The sequence below is a fragment of the Typha latifolia genome, chromosome 9 (genome assembly GCF_019914945.1).
Source record: "Typha latifolia isolate L0001 chromosome 9, TyphaL0001v2, whole genome shotgun sequence".
In the NCBI taxonomy this organism is placed as follows: Eukaryota; Viridiplantae; Streptophyta; class Magnoliopsida; order Poales; family Typhaceae; genus Typha; species Typha latifolia.
In genome coordinates this window covers 10,625,602-10,636,900 of record NC_133094.1, presented here as the reverse complement: position 1 = coordinate 10,636,900, position 11,299 = coordinate 10,625,602, and the positions used below count along the sequence as shown (strand labels likewise).

The following is an 11,299-nucleotide window of genomic DNA, read 5'->3' as shown; positions in this document are numbered from 1 at the left end:
TTTTCGTCGAACACCTCTCGAATCTTTTTTAAAACCACGGCGTCTACGAAAAACCGCAGTTTTCTTACGGTGTTCCTTCAAAGCGTACTTTCGTTAACCGGTGGACATGAGTGCGGACAATGGAGTTAAGACTGGTGGGGGTAGATGCTACTTTGTTTTATTTGGGGGGGTGGGAACAGGATAACGAAGCAGTCGGAAGTCTAAAACTAAAGACGAGATAGAGGAAACTAACTGCGGTTTTTTGGACGGCTCTGATTCCGCGGTTCACATGGTCGGTGGTATCCTGATTTGGTAGCACGCAGGATATTTTTCACATGCCAAATATAATTTTCTTTTTCTTTTTCTTTTTCTTTTAAAAATAAAAAGAGATTTTTACATATTTGTCCGGTTTATTTTGAGTTCAGGGACCTCCGAACTGATTCAAGAACTCTTAATATGGTTTAGTAACCAAACATCTTTTTATCTTTTTTATATCTGACAAAGTTTAATCTCTAAAAAATTAAGACTAATAAATGAGATCAACTAATCAAGTTTAGGGCTTAGCCTCAAACCAAATAAGACCTAAAACTTTTAAGGCTTTTTTTTGTTTTGAGTTTAAGGACTCCTGAACTAGTTCGGAGACTACTAAATTGGTTCAGTAATCAAACATATTTTTATCTTTTTCATATCTAATCAAGTTTACTCTTATAAAAATTAAGACTAAAAAATAAGACTAATTAATCAAGTTCGGAGCTTAGTCTCAAACTAAAAGAGACCGGTGCAAGGAAGAAAACAGAAGCAAAAAAGAAAAAGAAAAAGAGAAAAGCAAAAGCCAACTTATAATTGACAACATTATCAAGCATATATTCCTAAAAGAGCTAAGATCAATATCTAAAGCAGGTTAGGATAAGAATCATCAAGAATGTTCTCAAATACATCGCTTGAGAAGGAAAGAAAACAAAAGCTCTTCTAACAAAATATAATTAGTCTTCAAAGTAGCAATAATAATAATGATAATAATATCCCCATATAAAAGTAAGTTTGAAGTATCTGAAAGTAGCACATAAGATGGTCATAAGTTTTGCAATCCTTTGCTGACATCCGGTTGAAATAAAACGACTAATTATGACATATTCCTAATTAATAAGAACATTTATTAGATAGATTAGATCAATTCATAGTGATGTATTAGGAAATATAATAATTTAGTCACTTGACTACATTTTCTTTTATTAAATAAAAAGCCTGTAGGCTAGGATAATTCATAGAGTATATTAAGAAAGCTTGATATATAGAAGAGAGAAGTAGAGTGACGATTCTTTGATACAAACCCTATATTTAGTCTACAATAGATAATACTATAGATAAAACATGGTATCAAGCTCGAGGGCACCCAAAGAAATTAAAAGTAGCGTGAAGCCCAGAAAGGTTCACAAGAGTAGTCTAGCGACTGGTCCAAGACATACAATCCTTTTTAGATAGAAGAAGAGAGAAAGAAGAGAAAAAGAAGAGATTTCTAAAGCAAGGCTAAAACACAAAAAATATCAAACTTCCACCCAAAAGCAAGGTGCCTAGGATAGACAAGACCACTAGCAGCGACATGCAATCATGTAAGTGAAGGAAAGAAAGGGGAGGATGGCAACCACAACTGAAGGGCGATAACCAGCAAAACTAAGGAGGGATGGCAGATAGGCGACAAGGCACTCCACCACCCAAAACCTTGCCAACCTAGGGGCAGTGGAGTGGAGCACAAATGTGGCGCTTAAGGGGCATTTGTGGTGACAGGCAAGGGGTAGAGGATGCAACGAAGGAATGAGGCAGCAACAGGGGAGTAGAAACTCTGAGAAGCGGGGGTGAAGCCTGCGAGAAGGCTACGACAAAGCTACGAGGGGAGATGACAACACGGGCTGTAGGGGTGTTTGCAACGAAGCGGAGTGCCGATAGGAAGGGAATGGTTCCAATCAAGCGGGGAGCGATGAAGCAACTAGACAATTGCAGTAGAGCAAAGCATGGGCAGCTGAGAGTGGGGAGGCACAACGTCGTTGAAGCGCTCAATGCATGGTGTCGGCCACATGAGAACCCCTACCCTTCTTTCCCAACAGACCGAGCCTGGACGATGAAGAAGATAGAGTTAATTTAGGTATTTATAAATTATTTTATATATTATAATAAAATATTTTTTTTGCTAATACCGTTCAAGTTAACTCTTAAATAATTTGAGGTTTAGATAAAGATAAAATCTTAAGCAACAGAATCATGTTGAACTAAGCAGTCTCATATTGCAAAAATAGTTTTATAAATAGTGGTAATTTTACTTTTGAATTCAAGTTATGATATTTTTAAGGCATATAGACATATAGTCAAAGGATAACTATCAAATATTAATACTGCAAGGTATGTAATTATAATAAATATAAAATATGTAATGTTTTTAATAAAATTCCCGAGATATAACTTTTTTAAAAAGATCCTAGAATTTTTTTTTATTTTGGGCCGTATCGTAATATTGGGCCTGGGCTTACACTTTCTATAAATTTAAATGGGCCGGTAGCTTCTGCGTCTTGTCCTTTCTCTTGCTCTCTAACCATTCTGGCAATGAGAAAAGCTACCACATTGCCGGCCACCCTCCTCCTCCTCCTCCGCCGCCGCCCCACTCTCCTCCTCTTCCTCCTCTTCTGCACCTTTCTTCTTTCCCTTCTCCTCCTCCTTCCCTCCTCCCCTTCCCCTAACTCTCACCACCTCATCCTCTCCTCCCTCTCCGCCGCATCCGCCGCCATCACCAAATCCGCCTCCATCATCCCCTCCTCCTCTGACGCCGCACCCAACTGCCTCGCGCACCTCTCCCTCTCCTCCCGCCGCCTCGCCGCCGCCTCCGCCGCTGCAACCAGTCTCCGCCTCCTCGACGCCCGCCACTTTGCCGGCGCCGCCCTCCAGTACCAGTACGACTGCTCCTCCGCCCTCTCACACCTCAAATCCACCCCGCCCATCGCCGCCGCCCTCTCCTCCCTCGCCTCCCTTTCCTCCCTCAGTTCCGTCTCCCTCGCTCTCATCTCCGCCTTCCTCCGCTTCGGGCCCGACCACCCCGCCCTCCAATCCCCCCCGCAAACTGAGCGCGACGGATTTTGGGAGAAACTCACCACCGCCAGACCCAGCGCCGACTCCGATCTCGTTGCTGCATTCCCGCCTCACCTTTCTCCCAATCTCACCGTCTGCAAAATTGGATCTTGCGACTTTAGAGCTATTCAGGATGCGGTCTTCGCCGCGCCAAACTACGGATTGAGCCATTTCGTGATCTATATCAAGGCTGGGGTCTACCAGGAGAATGTGGTTATTCCCTTTGAGAAGACCGGAATCGTCTTCCTCGGCGCCGGCGCCGGTGCCACCGTCATCACCGCTGCCCGCCACGCCCAGATGCCCGGGCTCACCACTTTCGACACCCCTACGGTCGCCGTCCTCGGCGACGGCTTCCGCGCCAAAGGGATCACCTTCGAGAACGCGGCCGGCGCAGGCGCCCACCAGGCCGTTGCCTTTAGGTCTGATAGCGACCGATCGTTTCTTGAATCCGTCGAATTCCGTGGGCATCAGGACACGCTCTACGCACGGTCCATGCGACAACTATACCGCGATTGCCGCATTTCCGGGACAGTGGACTTCGTGTTCGGAAATGCGGCGGCCGTGTTTGAAAGGTGCATTCTTGAGGTGGTGCCACGGCTGGAGAATCCTGAAAAGGGAGAGCGCAATGCCATTACAGCACACGGGCGGATAGACCCTGGACAGGCCACCGGATTCGTTTTCCGCAATTGCTCAGTCACAGGTAGTGCCGAGTACTTGGCATTGTACCAGAAGAAGCCGGCGGTGCATAGGGTGTACCTGGGGCGGCCATGGAAGATGTATGCAAGGACGGTGCTTGTTGGGTGTTACTTAGGGGAGGTGGTGAGACCTGAGGGGTGGCTACCGTGGAGGGGCGAATTTGCTCTGAGAACATTGTTTTATGGGGAGTATGGTAGTCGGGGGCCTGGGGCAAATGCGACGGCGAGAGTGGAGTGGAGCAGCCAAATACCAGAGGAGCATTTGGCAATGTACTCTGTGGAGAATTTTATTCAGGGGGATGAATGGACTGCATTCTGAAGATACTATAGTGTGAATTAGGGGAGTGCTTTTATATCATACAGTTGGAAGAAAATATTTGCATGTCAAATCAGAGATAAATTGTGTAAGGCTTCTTGTGGTTTTTCATTTAAGAGATTATTCCACTATAAATGTGAGTTGTAGAAAGAAAGGAGTTGCTGAATTGTTATAGTTGATCTTGGAGAAAATTGATCAGGTGAATGCAAGATGGATGGGGAGTTGATGAACTGGTGGGTTGTTAATTTTTTTATGTGAATCACTTCGGGAAACTTGCAAGGAAATGCTAGTTCTTTCACATGCTTTAATACTTGTGCGGCAGCGTTGGTTCTCTAGAATCTAGATGATATCATGCCATTCTCAAATTGTGGGCATCTTTAATCTTTTGCAAGTAAGAAGGCAATCTAAAGCACAAAGTGTTCTTTTTCATCTTTATTGGTATTTAATACTTTTACTTCTTGAATAATTCTATCTTCTCATTTCTGTACCTGTGGCTTGCATGCTTGTTTCAGTTCATGTATATGTTGTTTCTGGAACTTATTTTCTTAGTATAATTGGCATACTATTGGTTGTAGTCTAGCTTATTTTGCTCATCCAGAAGCTATATTTGCTACCTACCTATATAGCGTATCATGAAAGCTAGAAGAGAAGCATCTTTTAGTAAGTGCTTTTCCTTGCAAAACTTTCTGCTTTATGTTGAAGTCAGCAAGAAGCACAATCTGCAGTTTCGGATACAAATAGAATCTTTTTTTGGGTGCACCATGAAACAACTTTCCTTTCAAAGTTGAGAGTATTGCTTGCAATATATTATGTTAAACTTCTTAGACTTCTATTTTGCACCTTTTCAAGCGATTAACAAAAAAACATTTGTACAGTCTTCATGACATTTGATATCTATTGTGCATTTTGTTTACTAACCTGAAATAAGTGCATGGGAATTTGCTAGTACTGATTAGAATATTGTTTGCCAGAATATTGCTAGAATACGTGTCTAAGGACTTTCATCAGAAAAGGAAAGGTACTTTAGTGCTTATTATGATGTGCAACCTAGTTAGTTGAAAAGATTAAGCACCAAGCAGTCCTGGGAAATGCAAAAAAATTAAAAAAAGATGCAGCAGAAATACGAAGATAAAGCTGAAAGTAATTGTTCTTAAACTACACGTTTCCACTCATAATATTTCTTGAAGTTTAACTTACAAGATCTTAGGCCTGACTTGCTGAATGACCTCCAGCTTGAGGATAATTGCATGTAAAGAATTGAAATGGACATGCCTGCAATTTAATGCATCAGTTTTTCGCCCTAGAAATAAGGAACTAAGCATAACTTCAGTGTCATCTTTAGAACTAGCTTATTCTAAAATGATCAACTCTATGCTTGATTTCCATGAATTTATGGTCCAAAATTTAATGTACAGCAGAATAAATCTAACCATAGGCATTATTAAACAGTAAAAATCATCATTAAGAACTAGTAGCAGCTGAAATATGTTACTCTGATAGCCTTATGTAGTTATGTTTACTAGAGATTTTTATAGATTAAATCTACTGAATTAAATATTGCAAATTTGTATTTCCTGTGGGATAGTTACTTAGTTCAGACCTTATATGTCACCAAAAAAATGGTTACAACACAAGAGGACAAGAGGCTCCCCTCATGCTTCTTGGAAGTCATCGTTCAACAGCTTGAATAGTTGAAGTCATCATTCTTGGAAGTACAACAGAGTGATATTTTTTACTTGCAGGCATGGACATGATAATTTGAGAAAGAGCTTGGTGGCACTTTGTCTAGAAATATTTTATTTAGGCCTATCAAAATGACTAACCAGAATGATCATAGTTGCGAGATCTACTGATTCAGCTAAATGTGGATCAGGCATATAATTTTTTTGAGAAAGAAAAGGGAAGAAACCCATAGTAGGTCACGGCAGTTTTCCTGATAAAAATGGTTATGTATTTAAAAGTTTAATTGTAAATGCAAATGTCCTAGAGAGGAAAAACAATACTGACCCTTGAAATGTCCAATTTACACTCAGCAGATATGTAGATATGCATAAGGAAACTCTATATCTTGCTCTCCTGATTTTTGAATTTGAAAAAATTTAAATACCTGTATAAGAAAGGACCAAATAATGATGGGGTGATTGAAAGAAACAGAAACTACAGATTACATTCTATGTGAAGTCTTTGATAAAATAGATGTACTAGATCTGCCATCTCGCCGATTCTGTTCTCTCTGATGCCTCAGCATTTTCTTCCTGCAGATCTCATCGGCGCAGATACTTCGCCGAGGGTCACTTATGTTGCGGCTCCAGTGATCATCAGAATAATTTGCCTTCTTTGCCTGCATCCTGTCCCACCACAATGCCTCTTTCTGCTTCATGGTTAGAAGACAAAAGCTTTGCAAATAGTCTGGCATTGTGTCATGCACCTTCCACCACCTGGCATGTGCAACATCACTTGCAAACTCCTGCAATATGTCCACATTCCAGTTGCAGTCATAGTCCCGATAGCACAACCAGGGCTTCAGTCCCAAGTAATGAATCACAAATACAACAGGTGGATCAGCTCCAAACATTTTAGTCTTTGCCAATTTTGTTTCCTCTTTGTCTCCCTCCCAGAAATGCTTTAGGAAATTCATGTGTGACGGAATACGGTGCCACCATGCAAAGATTTCATTCAGGTAGCCCTGATCACCACCATTGTATGATTCTATCTCATTGATATGATCCATTAACAGCTGAAATGTGCAGTTTGAAGGTTCAATCACCATCACACCAGAGTTGAAGAGAGTTCCATTGTTGCCTATTGCACTGATTTCTGGCATCGTAAATAATATGTCGATGTTCCTTAAGATTAAGAGGTCGGCATCGATGAAGATGACCTTATCATAATCAGTAAGCTTCCAGAGCCAGAACTTACTGTAGTTCCACTCATTGTAGGAATCAGGTTCAGCTTTGGGATTTCTGATCCTTTTAATTGTTCTTATCTTCCAGCCAGCAGCTTCAAGGCCACTCCTGTGGTGGCTACTGATCGTCTCATCAACAAGAATTACCAAGTCCCTTGTTGATCCTGCTAATCGAATGCTCTGGGCTGCAGTTATCGCTCCACAGACGTATACATTTTCAGAGTGAAGTATGGTTGCATATGCTTCTCTTCTTGGTGCTGCTAAGTATGATTGATCTGTTTATATAAATAGCAGCAGATTAACCTTTCTGAACTAGACATGAACATGAAGCATATTCAATCATCTGCATATTTCTCTGATGTATGTTCATATGATGAAAAATATATGCTGATATGGTAATAGTCAGTGTGAGGATCTTTTTAGAGAAGATAACATACATGTGCTGTATTACATATTTGTTGCTTAATTGATATTTTCTGAATGCAGACAGAATGCTTTGTCTTCTTAGTCCAAATAAAACCATCAGTTCTTCTAACTGATGATTGAGGTAGAGTACAACAATTCTCATTGTTCTGATTCTATTAGCTGGTCTTTTCCTACTGTGCTGTTCTTTCTCCATGATTGATCCTCTCTCCTCTCATCTTTCTGGAAGAATTGATGGACCACCAACTTACTGTCTCGTTGGCTTGTAACTATTTGTGGAAAGTGGATTAGAGAGATCAGATAGATATCTGTATCAAAACTCTTTAAAAGATTGTCAAACTTATGGTTGATTAATCATCAACAGGCCACTTAAAATCTCTATTGGGTGTTAAGCACCTAATCATTTATAGTAGGAACATTGTAGGATGGAGATAAAAGGGAATAATCCATAGTGTGAATCATACATTTCATACTAGCATAATTAGTTCATAGTTTTTCTTCTTTTGCCCATTAGAAAATTGAAACCATAACTTTGGTCAATCAAGGAAATATTTAAACTGACCTTTTGCTTTGAATGGCAGTGCAAGTTTGCAAGACCCAACAGGAAGCTGCAGCTTCTCCCTTAGCTCTTTCAAGTCAGGCTTGTACAGCCAAACATTTCCATCATGCAAGACAAGGTTCTTGCATTTGAAGAGATTGGGGATAGGAAAACATCTGCTCACTATGAGGACATGCACTGGATTCTGACCTCCCAAAGAGCCTGCAGCTACCCTAGCTGTTGCAAGCTGCAGATGCAATCTTGCGACGTCTCTCGACCAGTTTGCGGAACTTTTGCATGGAAGCTTCAGCGCAACGAGATCATAGTGAAGTCCTTCAGATATCTTTGGCTCTGGAAGATTTGGACAAAAAGGCACCTCAGATTCTTCTTCCTCATCTATCCATTCTGGATATAGATCCTCCCATGTAACATTGCTGTGGACATGATCAAGATGTACTACTTTTGTGTCTGCATGCGATAATGAATTATGCCATTTATCTCTCTCTTCTGCGTTAAAATTTAGTAACCCAATTTTCAAGCTTCCTTGATTGTCGATTTTTTCTATAGCTTTTGAAATCTTTGTCCAATCTATTTTCAAGTATGATATGTAGCCTGAATCTGGTCTCACATTGTCCCATATCCATCCCATGTTGACAAAGCTGGAGCTGTGTTTCAGCAACAGAGCATAAAATAGTTACTTATTGAGATGAAATGCTTAACGAGGAGCGATAGAAAGAAGGAATTAGAATTGTTGTCAATGAATCAGAGTAGTTATCAGGAAATACCGCGAACCGGAATAAGTGAAATGGTCATTGTGAACTGCTGGAGAGTGGAAGAATGTGAGGAAGGTGCCACATGTAATAATTATCAGAACAAGTTTGAGGAAATGCACTTTGCATCCTGGACATTGACCAGGAAAAAATTTGCTGAATGGTTTGCCAGGCTCTCTAAGGTAGCCATTTCTTTGGATCCTCCTTTTGCCTTTGTGGGTGCTGAATCACAAAGCATCTTAATTAGTTTTACTTGATCACTAAGGTAGGCAGCATTAATAAAAATATGCAGTTCATGTATCAGTAAAGTAGACAAAATCAGATAGGCAAATATATGCTTGTTCAGAATCCATAATACTATAAATTCAGAGTCAAAGTTATTCTTCTGCATTTTGTTTAGGATAGAAATTGGGAAGATTAATTTATACTGGAATGCAGATGAATATAAACCATCAGAAAATACTTCTATTGAGGGAAAATGAGAAACATCCAAATTATTCAATAAAAAAAAGATGAATTTATACTGCAATATAGATGAATATAACTTGATTCAGCTGACTTTTCCTAATAAAAAAAAAGAATAAGAAAAGAAAAGAAAAATATTCCATACAATAGGATAGCAGATGAAAAGATGCACATGTTTACATAGATATAATAAGCCTTAGCACAAAGTATGGAAGAAATAGAAAAAAAAAATCATGGAACATGAGTCAGGAACTCTTGTAGACAATCTGCAGTATGATGAATTAGTCAAACATCAATAGTGAACATGTTCACTTTTCTCATAAGTCTCAAACTAGCAGTTAAATGCCAAAAGAAAACACAGAAATTGTTATCTTTGATAGAAGAAAATTTATATTTGGTAAGAATTTGCAAAGAAACAAACTAGCAGTAATTAAGTGCATAGTGATATGTACCATGCACACTGAAGAAAACACAGCAGATAATTCAAGAAGAAAGAAGGCATCCAAAAGAAACTTGTTTGGGACATCACTTGATACAACAGAATAATGAGATAAAGCCCAGGAGGAGTTAGTATTTCAAATAAACAAGAGAATTAGAGATCATAGTATAATAAAACTTACGGAGTTCCGGCCAAGCGGTGCCTAGGTTGCTCAGGAACAGAAGAAATGCCCAGAAGTCCTCTCATCTTGATCAGATTACAACAGCTTTAATGCCTCATATGTCTTCGATTAGCGCATAATTTGGCGTAGATATAAGTTGATATCTAATACACACTAAAAAAATAATCTGAGAGGCTTATTTATTGAAATAAGAAGTTGAGAGGGTGGCAATGGTTATACTGATAGAATCAGTTAAAATGAAATGGAAAAAAAATATATAGTAAGGAAATGTAAGAAGAGAAGTTTTGAAACCCAAAAAGAAGTTATAGAGCATTAAATAGTGGAGGAAGAATTTCCAAGGAAGACTAAAGCTGGACCAGTGAAAGGTGGGAGACCTCTCCAAACTTCTCTACTCAAACAGTAACTTGGAAAACATACGTTGATCTTTATATCTTCTTCAGAGGCTTTGCAGATGTCCAAAGAAAAGAAAGTTTCATAGAAGTCTATATACAGTATCTATTCGAATACTAATATGAGAAACTTTCAGAGTGAACTCTAAGATAAGTAATAAAAGAAATAAATGGGCAGTCCTTTACTTTGCTCTTTTGTTTTTTCTTCTCTTTAGAAACAATCAACTTCTTACTCCTTACAAATATTCTCTCAGAAGATTAAAAACAACCTTTGTGTATAAATTTCGAAGACTAGCTAGTAATACGAGTTAAAAGCTTTGAGAGACCACCTTGCAAGATGCCAAGATCATCTAGTAAAAATTATTCCAAAAAGGTTAGGAGTTCAACCACTGGTTTGTTAGGTGTGCTCTTATGCGATGAAGAAGTGCAGATATCTCCATCAAAAGTACACATGGTTTCCTTCTGCTATGATCTTTCACCTTTACAGAGAAGAAAAAGTTATCTTTCACCTCCAGGAAGGTGTAGTATTGCCATGGATTTTATGTTGACAACCAATAATGAGATCATGGATGCATAAATTGATGGACCAACAAATACAAATTCTTAAAGTTTCTTGATATGTAGACCACCTACCTGATCATTTTGGCTGCCACCAAATCCAACAAACATTACGTTACCTTTACTGTCAAGTGATATGGCTTACAAGCTACGTGAGAGAGAGAGCACATATGAGATATTCAAGGATTGAAGAATAGAGAAGTATACAAATTATTTAGAGGCTAAGAACTGGGGGAGAAAAGACAGTGGTGTTGTGCCAACTTCATAAATCTAAAATGCTTGTTTGAGAGGTACATGATACCAAGTAGGGTCTCTTAGGTGAGGTGAAGTCCGTGCCACTCGGAAAGGACAACTTGTAATGACCAAATCAAACCTACCAAAGCTAAAGTGATGTGCACATTAGCTATTTCTCATTTTTTTAATTGTAGCTATTTCTCATTTCCATTTACATCCTCTCATTTTTTTTTTTTTTTGGAATACATTGATCCTCTTTAACTATAAAAAAAATCTCTAAAATGTTCATTCCA

At 39.3% G+C, this 11,299-nt stretch overlaps 2 protein-coding genes across 8 annotated transcripts; one reads left to right on the top strand and one right to left on the bottom strand.

The window, feature by feature from the left end:
* The first annotated feature begins 2,543 nt into the window (after positions 1-2,543).
* Positions 2,544-8,532, top strand: LOC140795369 (probable pectinesterase/pectinesterase inhibitor 51). 7 transcript variants are annotated; one of them, XM_073147894.1, is made up of 6 exons: positions 2,544-4,495; positions 6,366-6,784; positions 6,855-6,998; positions 7,098-7,236; positions 7,496-7,556; positions 8,014-8,532. In XM_073147894.1, exon 1 carries the CDS (start codon positions 2,575-2,577, stop codon positions 4,105-4,107), a length of 1,533 nt encoding a protein of 510 aa, XP_073003995.1. In that variant the 5' UTR covers positions 2,544-2,574; the 3' UTR covers positions 4,108-4,495; positions 6,366-6,784; positions 6,855-6,998; positions 7,098-7,236; positions 7,496-7,556; positions 8,014-8,532. The 7 variants fall into 7 exon arrangements, with proteins under 7 accessions (XP_073003995.1, XP_073003991.1, XP_073003988.1 ...); XM_073147890.1 differs by lacking the exon at positions 7,496-7,556; XM_073147887.1 differs by having other exon boundaries at positions 7,496-8,532.
* LOC140795368 (UDP-glucuronate:xylan alpha-glucuronosyltransferase 1-like) lies at positions 6,152-10,807 on the bottom strand. Its single transcript, XM_073147886.1, has 4 exons — positions 9,826-10,807; positions 8,756-8,962; positions 7,995-8,635; positions 6,152-7,284 (listed from the first exon to the last, which is right to left on the bottom strand). Exons 1-4 carry the CDS (start codon positions 9,888-9,890, stop codon positions 6,269-6,271), a joined length of 1,929 nt encoding a protein of 642 aa, XP_073003987.1. The 5' UTR covers positions 9,891-10,807; the 3' UTR covers positions 6,152-6,268.
* Between the last annotated feature and the right edge of the window lie 492 nt (positions 10,808-11,299).

Bases quoted from the DNA above. Each gene is read 5' to 3' on its own strand.
- LOC140795369 (XM_073147892.1), top strand. From the start codon at position 2,575: ATGAGAAAAGCTACCACATTGCCGGCCACCCTCCTCCTCCTCCTCCGC.
- LOC140795368 (XM_073147886.1), bottom strand. From the start codon at position 9,890: ATGAGAGGACTTCTGGGCATTTCTTCTGTTCCTGAGCAACCTAGGCAC. The intron at 8,963-9,825 runs GTAAGTTTTATT...TTTGTGATTCAG, and splicing joins CACCGCTTGGCCGGAACTCC to CACCCACAAAGGCAAAAGGA. The intron at 7,285-7,994 runs GTCAGTTTAAAT...TTATATAAACAG, and splicing joins ACTGCCATTCAAAGCAAAAG to ATCAATCATACTTAGCAGCA.